A 21,028-nucleotide genomic window follows, 5' to 3' on the forward strand; every position below is an offset into this window, starting at 1 on the left:
CTGGAGGCCTGGGCATCCTCTGTGATCGGTTTGGAGAAGATATTTGGCTTTCTCTGGTTGGTCCTGAGATGGAAGTGGGGGATGAAAATTAGAGAAGTTGGCAGTCATTGACCAAGTCCTGACTGTCTGGGGCCAGTGGCTGCAGAGGCCGAGGGTCCGAGTTCTACTGTCATATATTGGCCAGTGTCCATTTGTATATTTAGTCTCTTAAGTCATTAACCATCCCAAATACATTTGTGCTGTTACTAATCCTGAACCAGATTACATAAAATGACCCATGTGAGAAGCAGCTTGACTGCAAATCAACATCTGTGATTTTTTTTTTTTTTTTAAGAATTTATTTATTTGACAGAGAGAGACACAGCGAGAGAGGGAACACAAGCAGGGGTAGTAGGAGAGGGAGAAGCAGGCTGGGTGCCCGATGCGGGGCTTGATCTCAGGACCCCGGGATCATGACCCAAGCTGAAGGCAGACACTTAACGAACGACTGAGCCACCCAGGCGCCCCAACATCTGCGATTTTTAAAGGCTGCCCTTGCAAATTCTGAGTTAGGGTTCATATCTGATAGAACGGCGTGATTTTGCTGCCCATGTGCCTTAATATGGATGACATCATTCTCCTCATTGACAGTCACGTGGACCCCAGGAATCCCTCAACTTCACCTGCTTGTGTGACTATAGATCCTTGAGAAGTTGCACCTCTAACCCCACCACGACCACCATCACCAACAACAGCACCATCACCACCTCTAACACGGGGCTACAGCCCCTAGTACCCTCACCATCACCTCTGTTTCTCTCCCCCTTGCTGTTTAGAGCCATATGACCTTCCTTTGCTTCCTCAAGGTTAAATCAAACCAACAACCCCTGCCCCCAAATTCCCACACTCAACTCCTTCCTCTTGAGGGCTTTATTCTTTACATGTCTGAACACCCTTCCTCTCCAAAGTAGCTGCCATCCTTGGGGGTTCTCCCAATTCTTCATTTCTTTCATGCTCTTGCCACATTGAAATTGCACATTATGTGTTCCCCTGCGGGGTCTCCCTCATGAGTGATCATCTTGTAAGGGCAGGATGTGTGTCTCCGTGTGTCTCCATGTCCCGGGGCCTAGCATGATACCTAGTTTTAAAACATATTATGGAGCCTTGATAATATTAGATTCTGCTTAAGAAATACGTATTGGGATCAAAAAGTATTGGTTGAATGAATAAGCATGGTCTTTCAGGAGCCACTCCTCAAGGTCCAAACACATTCCCCAAATCAATGCTGCCTGGAACTCTCCGTCCAAGGATAACCTCTCCCCGCCTCTCCTCACATTCTGCTTAGCTGAAAACCCTACCTGTGTGCAGAACGGGCTTTCAATTCACTGCGCGTCTCAGCGTTTCCATGCCCTTTGTAAGAAAAGTTACAAAGATGTCCGTGGAGACTGAGAGGCACGGAGGAAGGGGAGGGCACAGAGGGTGCCTTTGCATTTTGCATTAAATCTATCTATGGAATCCAGGACCCAAGGGCCAGGCTAGCCTCCGAGGGTGTCCGCACTGCTTCCGCTTTAAGGGGCGGAGCCCGAGCGGGCGGGCGGGGCGCTCCCGGAAGACGCGGGCGCCGAGTCCTCGACGTCGGATCCCCAGCCCTCCGCGCGCCCTCCACGGCTCTCCGCGGCCGGACTCCGGCCCTCCGCACCCCTCTCCCCCGCCCTCTTCACCCTGATCCCCAGCCCTCCCCTCCCCACTCTCTCCATCCCGATCGCCGGCCTTCCGCACACCCTTCCCGCTGTCGGCGTCCGGATCCTCGGGCCCTCATCTTTGAACCTCTGCGCCCCTCACCTCCCGGCCCCTGGCTCTTCCCGACCCGGGCACCCGGTGCCTGGGTCTCCGGCGGTCCGCACTGCTCCTCCCCCACGCCGCGGCTCTCAGCCCTTTGTCCCGGGTGTGCCTTCCTTCTTCCCCCGCACCACCCTTGCCTCCGCCACCCCCCGGCTCTCGGCACCCGGGCCCTCCGCGCCGACCTCCACCCCCAACCCCGCCTAGCCCCTCCGCGCTGTGGCCCTCGGCGGGTGCCCGGCCACCGAGCTGGTGGTGTGGGGTGTCCTGCGGCCGCCAGGCTCCGGCTCCGCCCGCGCGGCCACCTCGCGCAGGTCGCGTCCCCGCTCTGGGCCTGGCCGGGCGTCTGGCTTGGCCCCTCCCGTCCTCACAGTCGGTGCAGTTCTGAAAGCCCCCGAAGGCGCAGCCGGCTTCAGGCCTTAGGTTTAGGCGAGGTACCGGGAGGGAGAGGGGTGTGGGGCGGGGACGGAGGGGCCGGACTGCGCGGAGCCTGCCCACGCTTAGCCTGCACGCGGGGTCCGAGCGGCGCAAGATCTCGCTGGCACCCCACGCTTAAGTGGGATACTCAGCTGTGGCCCTGGACTCGTGTCAGCTTGCCTCAAGCGTGAACATAGATGGGTGCCCTTTAAGCGGGGGGCAGGCAGCCTAGGCCAGGGACCTCTGGGAGAGGATGGTGACCCCCTGGCGCTTCTCCGTCAGAGTCTGCTTGTCGCACCTGAGGGGTTTGGAGCTCCGAAAAGAACTCGGCCTTTTAAGATCATCTGGATGCTCTCGTAATGCCAGACTCTGTTGGCTTCTGCTTGGTACTTTACCCAAACTTATCTCAGCCTATGGGGACACTGGTGAGGGGGCTCCTGAGAGTGTGTGCCAGCGAAGAGCCGGCTGGAGTGACCTAGCTGAAAATGGGCCTCTGGAGAGAGTCTCCCAAGGGGGGCGGCTAGGATGCCTCTTTCTGCACCTCCGTATCTGGCTCCGGGCTGGGGCTCTCTTGATGAAATTCTTCCCCCTCTTGCTCTTCTACCCCCTCACCTACCTGGCTCCCAGCGTCTCCAGCCTGTGGCTCTACCTGCTTCTGAAAGCCACAGAGACCTCAGGCCCATCATACATCAAACTGGGCCAGTGGGCCAGCACCCGGCGCGATCTCTTCTCAGAGGCTTTCTGCGACCAGTTCTCCAAGCTGCATGTCCGGGTGACCCCCCACCCTTGGACTCACACTGAACGCTTCCTGCGCCAGGCATTTGGGGAAGACTGGGGGAGGGTCCTCTGCTTTGAGAAGAAGGAACCTGTGGGTTCAGGCTGCGTGGCCCAAGTGTACAAAGCACGTGCCAATCCCACCTTCCTGGAGCATGACAGCGTCCAGAGACTTGCTAAGGCCTCCCACCTGCAGGCTTCTTCAGAAGCGGGGCCAGTCGGCAGGCTGGGAGAGCTCTTTGGCCCCCCGGGGAAGGGGTGGGGGTTTCAAGAAAGTCTTGCTGACCAGTCATTTCTAGAAAGGCTGCTTCTCCCTAAAGCTGACCCGGTTGGATCAAATGCAGTCGTGTCTCAGTCTTCAGCACCTGCCCACCAGCCTGAGCCGGATCACCTCATCCCCGTGGCAGTGAAAGTAAGTGCTCGGATGTCTTCGGCTGGTCCTTCCTGTCTAAAGTTTCACCGACTCCACAGAGTGGTCCCGGGTCAGGAACCCCCATTTGCAAATCACCCCACATTGCCTTCTACTGATTTTGATTAGCTTGACCTTTGTGTGCCTGTGCTGAGCACGCTGTATTTCTTGGTTCGAGGGAGTGGTTGTGTGAAGAGTCTGATAAAGGTAATGAAGAGGGTTTGGGGTCTGCTGCCTCTATAGGTGGAGGAACCACCCCCCAGCTGAGCCACTCCTCTGGGGCCAGGATAAGTCAGGGACAGTCTGTGGCGAGCCCAAGATGGCGGTATTCATTTTTACAGAAGTGGCTTCCTTCTCTCCTTTTTTAGTCACCCCTGCCTGGGCTCCATCATTTTTGTCTCCACACTTTTCTGTCCCCGTTCAGCATGATCCCAGGGGTCTGGCAGACCCCAGCAGCAGGTACCCTTGATGCTCTCTTACACCTCCTTGGAGACAACCCTCTCTTCACACCCACTGAATCATACTTTCCAAGGCCTGAGGCCTGGCTTTTTATAAATGCTGCCAGTGATTCCCGTGAGCCGGCACGTTTGGGGAACACTGGACCAAAGTACCCTCTTGCTCTGGGGAAGACACAGGAGCGGATGGTGCCAGTCATGGTGGATGCATTATTTACAGTTTTTTTTTTTTTAAGATTTATTTATTTATTTGAAAGAGAGAGAATGAGAGAGAGAGAGAGAGCACATGAGAGGGGGGAGGGTCAGAGGGAGAAGCAGACTCCCCACTGGGCAGGGAGCCCGATGCGGGACTCGATCCTGGGACTCCGGGATCATGACCTGAGCCGAAGGCAGTCGCTTAACAGACTGAGCCACCCAGGCGCCCTGGACGCATTATTTAGTGTGTACCAGCTGCCTTTGAGGTAGGCATTTGCTTAACTTACATCTCTATTTATATCTCTGCTTTGTTCCTGAAAGGACTTCATGGGGGGGGGGGTAAGGACTGTTATCTCCATGTTTTGTTTTTAGATTTTATTTATTTATTTGAGAGAGAATAAGCAAGAGAGAGCGCGAGCAGGGGGAGGGGCAGAGGCAGAGGGAGAAGGAGACTCCCCATTGAGCAGGGAGCCCGATGTGGGGCTCGATGCCAGGACCCTGGGATCATGACCTGAGCTGAAGGCAGATGCTTAATCGACTGAGCCACCCAGGTGCCCCCTATCTCCATGTTTTAAAAAAGAGGAAAAGGGGGTGCCTGGGTGGCTCAGTCGTTGAGAGTCTGCCTTCAGCTCAGGTCATGATCCCAGCGTTCTGGAATGGAGCCCCGCATCAGACTCTGCTCCGCGGGAAGCCTGCTTCTCCCTCTCCCACTCCCCCTGCTTGTGTTCCTGCTCTCACTGTGTCTCTGTCAAATAAATAAATAAAATCTTAAAAAAAAAAATTAAAAAGAGGAACAGGAGGCTGAAGAGGTTGAGTAGCTTGGCCAGTTTCAGACTGGGAATGAGTTGCAGAACCAACAGGCATTTGAAAGCAGACTCTTTCCATCCCACCTCTCGGCATCCTTGCTGGGGTTCTGTGACTCTACACCCTTCTCTGACTCAGGCTTTGGACTCAGTACCTGGTGTGCTCAGTAAAATGCAGATTCCTGGCCCCATGCCCAGAGTCGGTGATGCAGTAGGTCTTGGTGGAGGCCCGGCTGTCCCCATCTACACCGGGTACTCCACAGTGACTTCGATGCACACTGATGTTTGGGACACCTAAACTTAATGTATTTGGAAGGAAAAGCCCACCTGTTCTTCCCGGCAAAGCTAAGTGCAGCGCAGAGGAGTTGGCCCTGGTATCTGAGCGAAGGCATGCAGGAGTGAGGGAGAGGAGGGTCTCGGGTGTTGGGACCACATGCGTTCCCCTCTGATGAGAAGCTGGCTTGGCTCTCTGATGCTGGGGCCCCATCCCGTCAGGGTGAACGTGCCCTCCCGACCCCTCCCTGCCTCACTGTTCTCCTTCCTGGCAGGTGCTGCACCCTGGCTTGCTATCTCAGGTGCAGATGGACCTGCTCCTGATGAAGATGGGCAGCCGAGTCCTTGCGCTTTTGCCGGGAATCAAGTGGCTTAGTTTGCCTGAGATCGTGGAGGAATTTGAGAAGCTCATGGTCCATCAGGTGAAGTCTCCTTCCCTCAGTTGCAAATTGCATCTCACATAGTTCTTGCCATCAGCTGTTTAGCAAATGCTGAATGGATGCGTGACTTCCCAGTGTGTCACGGCCAGTATGGTGTGGTGGTCGGGTAGGTAATGCTAACTGACGTAACAAAGAATGACCAGATCTCAGAGGCCAAATGCTACGAGGTGATTTCTTGCTTCTGTCAAAGTTCCATGCCGGTGAACTGAAGGAGGGAGAGGGAGCTCTACTCCATAGTGACTCAGGGACCCAGTTTCCTCCCGAGTTGGGCATGGTCATCTTCAACCTATGTCATCTCGGGTCAGTGTGGAATGGGGAGGAGACCATGGAGGATCCCGTAAGAGATCTGGGGCCTTCTTAGTCCACAGGCCAGAGCAGAAATGCCACAGCCCAGTGTAACTGAGTGTGCTTGGGAAGCTATCTTCCTTACTGCCTGGCAGGAAAGTGCAGGATTATGGTGGGGCCTTCAGCATTATTACCTGTACCACAGGCAGCCGCTGAACTCCCGGGTGAGAAGAATTAGTGAAGTCGTGCACCGTGCCTTTGCTTTGTTTCCAGGCCCTCCTCCCTATCCAGGACCCTTGGAATCCTTGCTTAAGTAGCGAGACTTAGTGAACACACTTTGGGGGCAGTCAGGGCTCCAAGTGGGCAACCATCCTGGCTCCCTGTTGGAGAGTGCAGAAGTTGGCAGTCTTTCAGGAGCAATGTGCTAGGTCCTCATTTATGTCCTCTGATGTAAGGTTTTAAGTCCCAGGAATGCATTTTAATGTTTAGAAAGCTTTGCTGTATGCTATGGAGTAATGTAGTTTTGATAATAAAAGAAGATTAAAAGAGAGAAAATAGCTTCTGTTCCCACAGCCATCTTCGCATTACTCTCAGTCCTACCACCCATGAGAGCTTTGGTTCCCCTTCTAGAAGTCTTATAGACAGCATGGGGGTGATGAGTGAGATTTTCTCATCCATAAGGAAGGTATCGTAGGCAGAGTAAATATTTTACGGACAGACCTGTAAATATTTGCAAATAGAGCAGTATCTCAGAGACTCCTGTAGAAGTCTCTACAGGTTCACTTGGGTTCAGCTGGGGCCCAGAGAGGAAGTGGTCATTCTGTCCTGAGGGTCAAGGCTCCCCAGGCTCAGGCTGAGTCTTGGAAGGTGAGTGGTGTTTACAGTTAGACCAAATGGGGGAAGAACATTCCCGTCAGAGGGAATAAGGAAGGCAAAGGAGAGAGGGGGAGGCTCAGGTAAGCTGGGATGTTCAGCACCATACAGACTGGGGGAAGCTAGAGTTCTGGGCCAGAGAGGAAGTGGGAGGCACAAGAGATGGATCTGAAGAGAGAGCCACCTTGGATGTCATCCTCAAGAATTTAGACTTCATCCTGAGGGTAGTGGGGGGGGGCACCAGCAGATGGATTAGAGAGAGGAACGACGGAAGTCAGAGAGCCCCACTCAGGTGCCTCTGTTAGGGCTCCGGTGACTGGCTGCGAGTCAGCTCGGGAGCCACGGGGCGGTGGGGTGGAGCTGAGCGTGCTGAGACTGTAGCCCACTGTGTGGAGGCCACTGTGTGGAGGCCAAGAGAGAAGAAGTAATGTGCAGCCAGGGGAGTGGGGGCAGTAAGTTCTCTTTAGACACGGAGTTTAAGGGCTACCACTTGAAGAGAAGTGTGGAGCTGGTAGCAGGGTCTGGCCGGGGTCTGGCCAGGAGACTGTGTGGTCTTGTCACGAGGAGGTGCCAGCTGAGGATGGAGGCGGTGGAGAGGGGGGGGCACAGGCTGGTGAAGGGCAGCAGCTGAGAGAGCATCAGCACGTGTGGGGCATCCAGAGGAAGAACGGCCAGGAGACCAGACCCAGGCGGAGCGGTTGGAGGCTGGGGGAGGGTCACGGGGGGTAAGTAAACAGCAGGTGCCAGGAGATGAGTTGTTCAGGAAGAAGGGGGTCCTCAATGGCACCAGTACCGGGCGCCCCCAGAGCTCGTTAGGATAAAGGTGGGAGCGGTCCCTTGAGTCAGGCACGCGAAAGGCTTGGTGAGTGTAGGGAGCAGGGTCAGTGCAGTGGGCGGAGGGGAGCGGGCTGCTGGAGACCAGTGGAGACAAACCCCTGGGACATGGGGAAGGGCTGCATGGGCTGGAGTGAAGGGGGGTGAGCGGAGAGGGAATGGCGGGGAGGCAGCCAGGCCCAGGTTCTGCAGGGGTGTCTGCAGCTGTAGCTTCCAGAGGTTCATGGAGGCAAAACCACCCCTCTCGAGTCTCCTGGGGCGTTCTGCAGGAAGGCAGGAGGGGAAGGCCCGTGGATGTGGGGACTGGCTAGCCCTATGGTGCTGCAGATGCTGCCATCCTGGTGCCCAGGTCACCCCTCAACCCTTCTCTCCATACCCCTCTAGATCGACCTGCGTTACGAAGCTCAGAATCTAGAACACTTCCAGTGCAACTTCCTGAATGTGAATTCTGTCAAATTCCCCACCCCTCTGCGTCCCTTTGTCACCAGGGATGTCTTGGTGGAGACGTACGAAGTAAGTGAGAGCTTCCTGGGGCTGTGCCTTTTGCTCACGGCTGGGCCATCTCCGCTGAAAAGACAAAAGCCAAGAGAGCATGTGATTACTGTCCGTAAAGCTGAGGGGAGTTCAGATACGGGGTGGGGAGGCAGCAGAGGGAGATGGCTGGGAGCCTGGACGTGGCCCCAGACTTTTCTGGGCTTGAAAATCTTTCCATTTTATTTGCTGGTGACTTCATTTTCCTCCTGTGTAACAGTGGGTGCCTGTCCCTGCCTTGTAGGCTTGTCCCAGGAGTCAGTGACACGTTGAATGCAAAATGCCTTCAGCACAGAGTTTGCAAAGAAAAAGTGCTCAGGAAGGTGTTGGTGTCACATCGTTGGCCTTAGCTGTTGCCTGGTCCGGCCTCCTTTGTAAAAATGGTAACGTGAGACCCAGGGAAGTGACATGAAAGACCCACTGTTACTGGCTGTGTGACCTTGAGCAAGTTACTTAAACTCTCTGGGCTTTAGTTCTTCTCTTTGCTACTGAGGAATAACAAGATCGACCTCAATGGGCGCTTGTCTCCATGGACAAATAGCTAACCTATATGAAATGTTTACTTTCCCCTTTCTTCTCTTTCTCCCCTTTCTTTCCTGCTCGAGGTCACAGGGCTCACTCATGTCCCTGTTGGCTCTCCTGAGGCCTGCTCCTGTCTTCTCTCATGACATTACAACATCTCTTATCTGTGGGTGGTGGAGTCATGGGTTTCCTCCATAATAAGCCTATGGGACTTGTTTTCTTTTGAGAAGTGTTACAGAAGGGAAGAGCAAACAGGTTAAAATTAACTTGTGGGTGACAGATTCAGAGGGATTGTAAGGAAGGGAAAACTCTTTGGGAAGAGTCGGGATGGGAAGGTGGCGCCGATGTGTCCTGTGGGGATGAAGAGCGGGGCACTGGGCGGGCTGTCCAGGGTAAAGCTCTCTCTTTCCTGACCTTCCTTAAAGGAGAGCGTGCCTGTGTCCAGCTACCAGCAGGCGGGGATTCCCACTGACTTGAAGAAGAAGATTGCACGGCTGGGGATCAACATGCTCCTGAAGATGGTGAGCTCGTGGGCTTGGAGAGGGTGCTCTGGCCCCGCAGGTGGTCGAGTTGCGTGTGGGGAGGTGGCGGAGACACCGGTCGGCTGCCATGGGCGGTGGGGGGTGAGCAAAGCAGCAAGCCACCATGGTGAGAGTCTGCTCCGGAAGTAGCCCCTTCATTCTGTGCCTTTCTGTTAAGCACAGTCTTGGGGGCATGCATTCTGTCACCGTGCCGGGTGCTGTGGGAAGAGCGGGGAGACAGACCCAGGCCCTGCCCACGTTGCCTATAGTTTAGACAGCCGAAGATATCGTATGTTCAGTGGCACTTCATTCATTCATCCGGCAGTGTTTATCGAGCACGTATTCTGTGCCAGGCACTGAATTAAGTGCTAGATTTATAGTAGTGAGCGAAACAGACATGATTACAATGTTCATGGAACTACCGTTCTCTGGGAAGACAGGCCACAAATAAAGGACACAGGTACCACAGGGTCATTTAGGAGGGGCCTGTCCTGGCCTCGGGATTTATTCAGGAAGTGGCACCATCTGAGCTGAGAGGTAAAGTCTAGGTGTCACCTACGAGGGGACAGCCTGACGATGAAAAGGACACTCATAGAGGGACATAGTGAGCCCTCAGCCGTGTCAGCTTCCAGGCATTCATAGCAGCTCACCGGGAGGAGTGAAGGAAGAAGGTACGGAAGTGTAGGGCCTGAGCTCTTCCTGGTGGCCGGCACGGGAGACCGTGGCCGGGGGATGGATGGCCCGTGGTTGGCAGGAAAGAGGATGAGCGTCCAGGCCTGGAGGGTGCAGGGTCTGGGTGAGAAGGAACCAGGCGGGAGGACAGAACCCACGTGACTGACGTGAGCCGTGGGGAACGAGGCCGGTGGCCAAAGTGGGGCAGGGGTGGGAACAGGAGCTCGGAGCAGGCCCTGCCTCCACCTCTAGCCTCTAGGGGAAAGTCAGCAGCCCCCACCCGAGGGGCTCCTGGAGCGGCGGGATTGTGGGGGGAGAGCTGGGTGTCCACTCAGTCGGTGCCGTGGGAGTTCAGTGGGGAACCAGGCCACGCTGGGCCGGAGGGGAAGCTGCAGTGGGAGTAGCTAGGGGAGAAACAGCACCAAGCGGACCCAGGAGACAGGAGATCATGACGGGCTCCAGCTTGTAGGATGGAGGACGGAGGCGAAAGCTGGGGGGCTAAGCTGACAGCCATGCGCCAAGAGGTTCAGCCCTGGTGTCAGGGGTCAGCCAGCCCTTCGAACCCACACCCGGCAGGTGTGCCAGCCCCGGCTTCTCTAGTTCTCAGGATTTTCACCAGGGAAGCAGCCTCTTGCTGCCTTCAGAGCCAGAACCGGGACCAGGGGGGGGTCTCTGTGTGGCCTGGGGCTGCAGCAGGAGGAGTCCCGGAGAGCCTCTGCAGCGGCAGTTCTCGGCGCCGTCCTCTGGGCTCTCCTTCCCCTTTAGAAGCACTGCGGGTGGTTTCTGCCGACAGAGACGACCTTATTCCTGCCCCACGAATCACACCTGACTTGCGTAGTCCATCGTAGTCCCTGGGGCTTTCTTTCCTGCTTAGTAGGTTCAAAGCCACTTCCCCGGCCCCCCCGATTCTGTGTGCCGGGATGGTTGTCGGTATCACGGTCAGACGTCACTGGGATGGGCAGATGGAGGTAATGGAGGGGAAGTCTGTTAAAAGATATTTATTTATTTTTATTTATTTGACACACAGAGAGAGAGAGAGAGCACAAGAAGGGAGGGTGGCAGGCAGATGGAGAGGGAGAAGGAGGCTCCCTGCCGAGCAGGGGGAGCCCGATGCAGGGCTCGATCCCAGGACCCTGGGATCATGACCTGAGCCGAAGGCAGACGCTTAACCAGAAATAATTTTTCTCTTAAAAATGTCAACCTGGCCTATGCCAGTACAGATTCTGAATGCATGACATAAGCAGTGAGCCTTTATGAAATGGTGTACTCAATCCCTGGGCACTCACGTCACCTTGGAAGCTTTTTTGCACACGGCCTGGTGGTGATGGGGTGGCAAGGGGTGACTCTGCCTTGAATAGCGCTGATCTCCTTTCAGATATTTGTGGACAACTTCGTCCATGCGGACCTCCACCCTGGGAACATCCTGGTCCAGGGTGCCGACGGTCTTTCCGGGAGTCCAGAGGCACAGCTGCAGCAGGTGGGGGTCTGTGACGCGCTGGTGGGGGCCACGCCGCCCGCCTGCCGCCCGCTGCGCCTGGTGCTGCTGGATGCCGGCATTGTGGCAGAGCTGCAGGCTGCTGACCTGAGCAACTTCCGCGCCGTTTTCATGGCTGTGGCGATGGGGCAGGTGAGACCCACTGGGCCCGCGGGAGCTGGGGACAATCTTGAACTGCGGGGCCCCTCGGCCCTCGTCAGTCTTGTAAATGTGTCCGTTTGCCTCTGGTGCTCCCGACGGACGGAGTGGAGTGAGGGGGGAGGGATTGGGAGGGAGAGGGGGAGAGAAAATGAAGCCAGCCGAGGGGTCTTTAGTCAGAATGTGCTGAGGCCCACGTGTGTCACCTGTTCTGAGTAGCTCATGGTTTGGGACCAGGGGAGGAAATGGCTCCACCCTGAATGCTGCCTCCTGCAGGGAGTTTCTCTCCCCTCCCGCGGCAGGCCTGAGGGTGGGCGCTGGGAACACTGGCTTCTGGTCCGAGTCACAGCCGGCCTGGCCTGTGCCACTTGCTACAAGACGGCAGGCCGGTGAGAAGCCCCAACACAGACTTAGCCTCCAAGGCTGGGACGATCCCTTGGGATCTGGAGTGGTTTTTGACTCCTGACCCTTTGGCTGTGAGGGGCTCCGGTGGTTGAGAATTATTATTTACAGAAAGGGATTCAGCACAACCTCTACTGAGTCAAGAGTGACAATGAAGAAACCCTCCGACCAACTGGTGTGGAATTTTCCAGCAAGAAAGACCCTGGCAAAGAGAGAACTGTTTTGTTTTTGTTGTTGTTGTTGTTGTTGTTGTTTTTAATAAAGGCAAAATTCAGGGGAGCCCCTGCTCCTTTGGGAGCCTTCTGAGGGGACAAACCAAAGGCTTGAGCAGCCTGAGACAGTTGAAAGTGTCCCCTGAGTCAAGGTTAAACACAGGTGCAGTGGCAGGCGGAGGGTGGGGGGACGTTCCCCTGCACAGGTTGGGGTGAAGGAAGGTCACAGCCAGAGAGGAAGAGCTCGGTTCCCAGGGCGGCGCTGGGGGAGGCGAAAGGCTCTGGGAGTGACCACTAGGGTGTTTAGGGGGCCCGGGAGGTTCTGGTCTGAGGGCGCCCGGGGCAGAGGAGGAGGTGGGAGGCTGGAGCACAGAGGCTGGGCCAGGTGTGAGGAGGGAATGCTCCTCGGCCAGGAAGAGAGCCCACAAGGCGAGTGTGGCCGATCAAGTCCAGAGGCAGGTCTTGGTGACTCTGGGGACGGGCTGGTTGGTCAGCAGGGCCTCGTGGAGCGTGAGCACCAGGACACTGGCTTTGCTGCTGTGCCCTGCGTGTCTGTTGAAGGTGAAGGAGATGAACACAGCTCCTGGCCCTGGCTGCGCTAGGCCAGTGGGGGTGCCACCACTTTCAAAGTCTCTGTCGGTTACCAGCTATTCTGGAGAGGGGCGAGATTAAAAAAGGATGGGTGGTCAAAGGCAGGATGGTTGAAACCTTGGGTAGAAGCAACTAGGATATGAGGCAGAGCGTCTAGTTTTATGGTCTCTTGACTCTACCAAGTTCCTTTCTTTCACGTCTTGTAGGGCCAGAGAGTGGCCGAGCTCATCCTGCATCATGCCCGGGCCAGTGAGTGCAGGGACGTGGAGGGGTTCAAGGCTGAGATGGCCACACTGGTGACCCAGGCCAGGAAGAACACCATCACCCTGGAAAAGGTGAGCAGGCCACTTGGGGGGTGGAGGCCGTGGGGCGTTTACCGCCCTGGCCCTTAGATGGAGCAAAGGTCGAAGGGAGACCCTCTTTATGGGGAGTTGGGGGTTGAGTGGGGTTGAGTTTTAAGGCAGATAAAGAGCAAACCTGTCCTCTGCCCGCATCTTCCGGGTCCCTGGAGTCCCTGGCTCTCAGGAGTGGCTCGGTGACCTGGTGGCATTTATAGTGCCGTAACCCCTTCCTGTCGCGGGTGCAGCTATTCTGCTGCTTCGCCGGGATCAGGAGCTCGGCTGAGCAGGGAGGGAGGGAGGACTAAGGCCCTTGAGCAGCCAAAGGACATACCTAACGTTCATGTCCTTTATTTACACCTGAACCAAAGCCCACTCTGTGTTTTAGACACAGTTCTAGCAAACTCGACTGTTTTCTCACCGAGTGCATGGTCTACACTAGCAGGAGTGAGTCAGAGCAAGGAGTGGCCCCCTGGTCGTGAGGATGGGTGGCTGGCAGGCCGGCCCTGCGGATCTCATGGATTCGGATGTGATTGTGTGCGTGCTGGGGGTGGTGGGAGTGACAGGGCGGACGGGCCTCGAGGCTCGACTCCGGCAGGGGTCTTTGAACTCGCCAGTGCGATGGGGGCTGTGCTGGTGTGCGCGTGGTCCTTTCTGGAATTTGTCCGACAGCTGGTGTGTGTGTGGGCGGAGGGCGGTGGTTGCTAGTGTGGGTGTGAGCGGGTGTGGGTGGGAGGGTGGGGAGGGATGGGGAGGGACGGGGCCTGCAAGGGAGAGGAGCGGTGGAGGGGACTCTGCAGTCAGTTTTATCCTGTTTTCCAGCTTCAAGTTTCCAGCCTCTTGTCGAATGTCTTTAAGTTACTGATGACGCACAAGGTGAGGCCCCCCGGCGGAGCTGAGCCCCCCGCGCTCTGGTCAGGCTGGCGGGGAGGGGTCTGGGGAAGCGGGCGGGTGGCTGCAGGGCGCTGAGAGGGCCTTCTCCTACAGGACATCTCAGTTGTGCAAACATTTTCCGTACCAGTCCGTTTGTGTGAAGTGCGCCGTCTCTGTTTCCTGACACGGTCGTGCCGGGGTCTTTGCCTCGCCACGGTCAGTCTGGGTACTGTCAGTCTAGCAGTCTAAGTACTCGTGGCCCCTAGCCGGAGGAATTTGTCTATCCAATGCAAAAACTGTCTAACTCAGGCTCTTCATACCTTTTCCCTCCTCAGTTCATGTTACTGATGCTTAGTCTTAATGTAAGTCATACTTAGTTCTTTCCTGGGGTCGGGGCGGCCCAAGAGGAGGTGCCTCTTGCCCTGGTGCGTTTGGAGGCCCCAGAGGGGCTGTCCTGGCCCCAGCCCCTTGGAGGGTGGCGGCCTCACGGTTCTTCACCTTGGCCTTTGCCTCGGGCTCTGTCTCTGTGTGATGGAGGGTGGTCTTGGGCCACTCTTCAGAGCCAAGCCACCAGCCAAGGGTGTAAGGCATCGAGGGCAGGGCAGGTTCTCCTCCGAAGACGGCCTTGCCCATTGTTTCTCTTGAGGTTCTGCAGTCTGATAATGAAACACTGCATGGGAAAGGCAGCTACTTGACAAGGATCGTAACACACAACTGAGAGAAGGTTGTCTGGCCGAGCACCTTCACTTTACAGAAGGCACGGGGGAGGCAGGGTGGTCCGCTCGCCTCTCTGGGCCTCGCGGGCGGAGCCAAGACTTGACCCACAACCAGGTCTCTCAGTCCCGCGCTCTCTCTGCGGCTCCACAATTGCTCTGGAGCGGCTGGGTGCTCAGAACAAAACCGACACGCAGACTGAGGGTCCCCCAAGTATGCCATGGACTCATGGGGTAACAGGTGCAGCGAGCACATGTGGGATGCCTGCCACCTGGACTCGGTCGTGCCGGGTGCTTTTCGTCCAGTCTCTCATTCGAATCTCAGGACAATCCCCACTGGCAGGTATGATCTCTGCCATATTATCCGCACGAAGAGACAGGCACTGAAAGGTCAGGTGACTCCCCATGTCCCACCGACTATGCATGCCAGAGCCACGGTCTGCACCCGTCTCCGGCTCTAGAGTTGGCTTTGTTGGTGGGGTTCTGGTGAAAAGCTTTATGCTCTCCAAAACGGTTGACAAGCTCTGTTTTAAAAACGACTTAACTATCACCGTGGGATTGGGAAAAGCTTTAATCATTGCTAGGGAGTGGGGCTGGAGAGAAACAGGAATGAACACACACTCCTGGGAGTCCAGTTGCACCCCGTGTGGAGCCGGTAGCCTCGGCTCACACTCCCCAGCTCTGACCTGCACGAGCCTCTCCGAGCCCGCAGGGCCGCCGGGAGGACTGGCCGAGTCATGGCGCTGTGTGCCGAGCTCCTTCTCAGCACCCTGTAGTGACTGATTTAGCTGTGTCATATTTGTCAGTAGCCCACTTAAACCCCTCCACATTCATCAAGGCAGGCACCTATGCCAAGAGGCCTGGAAACAAACCCACGGCCACATGGCCCCTGTGGCAGGTTCAGGACCCGGGTGCTGGCAGTCTGACCACAGAGCCCCGACTCTTACTGCTTTGTCCTCCTGCCTCCTGTGCTCTAAGTCCGGACACGGCCTTCCTGATACACAGTGGGGGACACCGTAGGCAGAAGCTCCCTAAAGGTTTGCTGTTGACATTGCTCTTCCCAGGATGGAAGAGCAGAGAATGTCTAGTACAAGTACTGCATTCTAGGTACTTCCCTAGGCATTTTGTTTTTTTAGAAAACTTAAAAATGTTTACTTATACTTAAAAATACATATATAAAATTTACCCTAACCATTTCCAGTGCATAGTTCAGCAGCGTCAACCATATTTACATTGTTGTGTGGCAAATCTCTAGAAGTTTCTCAACTTGCAAAATGGAAACTATATCCATTGAACAGCTCCCGATTAATTTCTCCTGGTGGCAACCACCGGTCCACTTTGCTTCCATGATTTGGGTGACTTTATTTACCTCGTATAAATGGAGTTGTGCAGTATTTGGCCTTTTGTGACTGGCTTATTTCACTCACCATAATGCTCTCGAGGCTCATCCATATTGTAGCATGTCACAGAATTTCTTTTTCAAGACTAAAGAATATTCCATTATATATATATATATATACCATATTTTCTGTATTCGTTCATCCATCCGTGGACATTTGGGCTAGTTCCACCTCTTGGCTATTATGAATAATGCTGCAGTGAACATGGATGTGCAAATATTTCTTTGAGGTCGTGCTTTCAGTTCTTTTGTATATTTACCCAGAAGTGGGACTGCAAGATCATAAGGTATTTTTGTAGTTTTTGAGGAAGCTCTGTACTGCTTTTCCACACATGATTTTACATTCCCGCCATCAGTATACAAAGGATCCGGTTTTCCACATCCTCACCAACACTTGTTATTCTGTTTTTTTGATAATGGTCATCCTAACAGGTGGGAGGTGGTATCTCATTGTGATTTTGATAGCATTTCTCGAATGATTAGTGATGTTCAGCATCTATTCATATGCTTTTTGGCCATTTGAATGTCTTCTTTGGAGAAATGTCTATTCATGCGGCACTTAATTTTTTTTTAAAGATTTTATTTATTTATTTGACAGAGACACTGAGAGAGGGAACACAAGCAGGGGGGAGGGGTAGAGGGAGAGGGAGAAGCAGGCTTCCCGCCAAGCAGGGAGCCCAATGCGGGGCTCAATCCCAGCACCCCGGGACCATGACCTGAGCTGAAGGCAGATACCCAACGACTGAGCCACTCAGGCGCCCCCATGTGGCACTTAATTTTTTAATAAGATATTGGCCAGAAACACAGAGATAGAAAGAATACAGCAAACACTGAGGAACTCACCACGCAGCTTAAGAATGAAAGCCTTGCCCATGGTGTTGAAGCACCATCTGACTCCCCAGACAACTTTTCAGGCCTGAACGGAGACAGATATCCTTTCCTTTCAACAGAGATTATTTCCCCCTGTGTCCACCTGCAGTTTTCCGACCTTCAGTCCATTTGAGAAACAGATTCTTATTCTTCTAGGTTTAAATCTTGGCTCTCCTCTCCCTCACGCAGTGACCTTGAGCAAGTCACTTAACCAGCCTGTGCTTGAGCTTTCTTTCTATAGAACGGGGATAATGATAGTTTTGAGAATTACTTGAGTGATTCACTTAAATTGCTATTACTATTAACCTGGCTCCAAAGGGGAAGAAGTTGGGGCGCCTGGGTGGCTCAGTTGATAAAGTGTCTGCCTTCAGCTCAGGTCATGATCCTGTGGTCCTGGGATTGAGCCCCACATTGGGCTCCCTGCTCAGTGGGGAGCCTGCTTCTCTCTCTCCCCACTGCTCATGCTCTCTCTCTCAAATAAATAAATAAATAAAATCTTAAAAGGGTCGGGGAGAAGCTCTTCGGTGTTTGAGCAAAGCCGCTTGTGCATGGTCTCAAAAAGGCTATGGCAGATCTTGAAGAATGACCCTCATGTAGATTTATCGTTTCTGGTATAGCTATGAAATATTCATTGTATTATTTTTAAGTCACTCAAACACACACACACACACACACACACACACACCCCTAGAGAAGTACATGCTGCATCCCCCAGACTTCCCCTTAATATTTCTAGTAGATGGGAGGTTGGGTGAGTAGATGGGAGGTTGGGTGAGTAGATGAGATGGTGGGGAGAATGATGGGTAGGGGAAAGAGTGTTAGGTAGACGGTAGAAATCCCAGCAGGCCTGGAGTGGACAGTCACATGGTTACCCAGGATACTGTCCCTAGATCCATGGGCTTTGGAAAGAACCCATGTTTTTCTGTTTCAGGTAAAACTAGAGAGCAACTTTGCCTCCATCGTGTTCGCCATCATGGTGTTAGAGGGGCTTGGCCGCTCACTGGACCCCAAACTGGACATCCTGGAGGCAGCAAAGCCCTTCCTGCTGAAAGGACCAGCGTCCTCCTGCTGACCACAGCAGTGGGCATGCAGTGGGCCTTCATCTGAGACCTGAAGGCCACTCCCAACCGCCTCTCCTGTGGCAGCTTGAACATTTTAAAATTGGGATGCATGGAAGGCATACCAGTATTTTTCATTCTGACTTGGTTTCAGGGGTCTGTTTTAAAAGCTTTGGGTTATTTGGGGAAGTGAAGGGAGGGAAGAGCCCTAGCCATTCAGTCGTGGAAGCTGGGCCTGGTGTCGGGGAAGACTATTTCAGGGAAAATGTTCTGTGGAGAAGGACAAATAAACTCAGTTATTTTGTTTTCTCGTTTTTGTCTCCTCTTTTTTTAACCCTCTCTCCTTCCTGATCACGTGGGTCCTGCTGGGTATTCCATGACTCTCAGATTTAGGTTGGAAAAGGTCACAGAATCCTGTAGACCCATGGCTTCCAAGTGTTTCTGATTATGCATCCTTTTGGTGAAATATATATATTTACATATATATGTGCGCATGTATCACTTATTCATAGGTTTTATACGGGTGCCACCACCACTAGCAAATCTCTGAGAGCCACAGTATATATACGTGGGGCAAATTTGGCTGTACTCCAAATGATCTTTTTTTTTTTTTTAAAGATTTTATTCATTTGACAGAGAGACACAGCGAGAGAGGGAACACCAGCAGGGGGAGCGGGAGAGGGAGAAGCAGGCTCCCCGCAGAGCAGGGAGCCCGATGCGGGGCTCGATCCCAGGACCCGGGGATCATGACCTGAGCCAAAGGCAGACGCTTAACGACTGAGCCACCCAGGCGCTCCTCCGAATGATCTTGATAATTTTTAATATTTTTTGGTGATCTCCTGCTCAATTTTATTACAATGTGGCTGACATACTAGGGACAGGAGCAGAATCGGCTCTGCCATTTTCTTCAAGTTCCCCCATGTTCACGTTAGCGTTCAGACTGCAGTTTTTCTGGGTAATGTTCAGCCCCTTTTCCATTTGTCCGGAGTCAATTTTGGCTAATATTAACATAGAGATAAAATAATCAGTACATCCTCTTAACCAGGGCTTGAAATCTGCAGTAGCACCCCAGCGGCACCCCAGCAAGGGATTAAGGCGGCCGCTGCCTCCCTCTCTGCCCTGGGTCCACTCCCGGTCAGTTCTCTCAAAGCTGTGGCTGGTCCACACAGACTAAGGGGCTCCCAGGGTCAGCCGGTAGAGTAGATATTAGTAAAGCTTAGTTTCTTTCTTTCTTTCTTTTTTTAAGATTGTATTTATTTACTTTGAGAGAGGCTGAGAGAGAGGAAGCACAAGCAGGGGGAGGGGGCCGAGGCAGAGGGAGGAGCAGGCGCCCTGCTCAGCGGGGAGCCCGATGCGGGGCTCCAGCCCAGGACCCTGGGACCATGACCTGAGCCGAAGGCAGACGCTTCACCAACTGAACCACCCAGGCACCCCTAGTTTCTTTCTTTCCTTTTTTTTTTTTTTTTTAAATAAAAAATAGCATTTTCTCCCACATCCCAGTGGGTTCTCTTGTTTGCTTTGGAGACGACTGCTTTAGACAGTGAGTAGAAAGTCAAGCTCTCCTGCTCTCTGGAAGTTCTGCTCTGACCACAGCACTCAATTCTTTCATTCTTTCCTTCTCAAGAATCAAGTTCCTCCTTTCTGTCTTTTGGGAAGCAACTAAGGTTTAGTCAGACAGAGAGGTTCATTTGGGGCAGTTTTTCTCAGAGAGCTGGAGATGTTATTTTTACTTACCAAGTTGTGAGGGGAGGGCAGTCTAGTCAGGCAGTGAGGGGCTGGGGTGGCTCAAGGTAGCTGGGAGAGGGCAGTGGCACTGGTTATCTCGCTCATGGACACCCTGGCCAGACACAGCGCGGATGTGTCAAGTGCACACACACTGAGGTGACGGGGGTACAAGCACAGAGCAGGTGCCATCCTGAGCCCACACCAGCACTACTGAGCTTTAACTAAAAGCCAGTTGGTTTAATCACACCATAGTGGCACGTACTAGGTAGTTACCTATCAGTGCATACAAACTACCCAAAACTCAGTGGCTTGAAAACAATAAAACTTAGTACCTCACAGTGTCTGCAAGTCAGAAATCTGGGTGCCACTTCCCAGGTCCCCTGCTCAGCGTTTCGCACGGGCTGTGGGCATCTTGAGCCTCCGCAGGCGTGGGTCTGATGCCAAGTTCATTCACATGGTGGTTGGCACGATTCAGTTCCTCATGGACTGTTGGACCAAGGGCCTCAGTTCCTCAGGAAATTTTACAGTAGCAACAGAAAATGAACACAGGCTGTATTGAAGAGGAGAGAAATGGGCAACAGATACGCTTTAATATGGGTAATTTGCTGATTTTTAAATTACGCATCTTAAAAAGGCAAAACTTGATCTATAAAGTCTTCTTAAGGAGAGAAGGCTATGGCTCCTTCCTTGGCTGAGCAGGGAGCCCGATGCAGGGTTGATGTGGGGCTTGATGCAGGGCTTGATCCCAGGACCCTGGGATCATGACCTGAGCTGAAGGCAGAATGCTTAACCGACTGAGCTACCCAGGCGCCCCTGTGGAATAGGTTCTTGATTTGGGGTTAGATGCTCTATGTTAGGTTATTTAAAGTCTGTCTTTTGTTAGCAGTTGTCAGTTTGTTAACACTTGACTGGGAATTTGATTCATCATGTAGCAGCTGAGAGCTCAGTGTCAGGGCTTGGCATCCTTCCTCTCACATTCTAAAATGCATCCTCTCAAATGGGGCACTGATCTGAGAACCTAAAAGAAGCCACCCCAACCCCTCACTGCCATCATGCAACCTACAAAAAGTAGTAAGGGATATTTGCTCTGGGAGTTCTTAAAGCATGTCTGCAGAACAAACATGCATCACTGCTACATAGTCAAAATAGTTTACTGATTGAGACCCTATACTTTCTACAGTAAAAAAATCAGAATTTGTAATGCAAGACATTAAATCTAAAGACCCCACAAGTGGTCTATAAAACAATATTGCTTTAAATATGAGCAAGCACCGAAGTTAAAACTTTTCTTTTGTAATGCAGCAAGAAAGATGTGGAAGGTGGACGGATTTTAATACACTTGAATAGGTTTTGCTACTAGGAAGGGAAGGAATAACAAAGCATAAACATTTC

The 21,028-nt window shown here is 53.5% G+C and overlaps 1 protein-coding gene across 2 annotated transcripts; it reads left to right on the forward strand.

Moving 5' to 3' along the window:
• The first annotated feature begins 1,612 nt into the window (after positions 1–1,612).
• ADCK2 (aarF domain containing kinase 2) lies at positions 1,613–18,219 on the forward strand. Of its 2 annotated transcripts, XM_028106173.2 has the most exons (9): positions 1,613–3,421; positions 5,420–5,566; positions 7,961–8,089; positions 9,055–9,150; positions 11,198–11,449; positions 12,867–12,995; positions 13,821–13,874; positions 14,527–14,628; positions 17,785–17,871. In XM_028106173.2, exons 1-8 carry the CDS (start codon positions 2,489–2,491, stop codon positions 14,587–14,589), a joined length of 1,803 nt encoding a protein of 600 aa, XP_027961974.1. In that variant the 5' UTR covers positions 1,613–2,488; the 3' UTR covers positions 14,590–14,628; positions 17,785–17,871. The 2 variants fall into 2 exon arrangements, with proteins under 2 accessions (XP_027961974.1, XP_027961973.1); XM_028106172.2 differs by lacking the exon at positions 14,527–14,628 and having other exon boundaries at positions 17,785–18,219.
• The last annotated feature ends 2,809 nt before the right edge of the window (positions 18,220–21,028 follow it).

Source organism: Eumetopias jubatus, unplaced genomic scaffold, assembly GCF_037043125.1.
Source record: "Eumetopias jubatus isolate StellerSeaLion01/CBP00866 unplaced genomic scaffold, mEumJub1_p1.0 scaffold_14, whole genome shotgun sequence".
NCBI lineage: Eukaryota > Metazoa > Chordata > Mammalia > Carnivora > Otariidae > Eumetopias > Eumetopias jubatus.

Excerpts from the sequence above, each read along its gene's own strand:
- ADCK2 (XM_028106172.2), top strand. The coding sequence starts at position 2,489 with ATGGTGACCCCCTGGCGCTTCTCCGTCAGAGTCTGCTTGTCGCACCTG. Across the intron at positions 11,450-12,866 it reads TGGCTGTGGCGATGGGGCAG|GGCCAGAGAGTGGCCGAGCT; the intron begins GTGAGACCCACT and ends CACGTCTTGTAG. Across the intron at positions 13,875-17,784 it reads AGTTACTGATGACGCACAAG|GTAAAACTAGAGAGCAACTT; the intron begins GTGAGGCCCCCC and ends TTTCTGTTTCAG.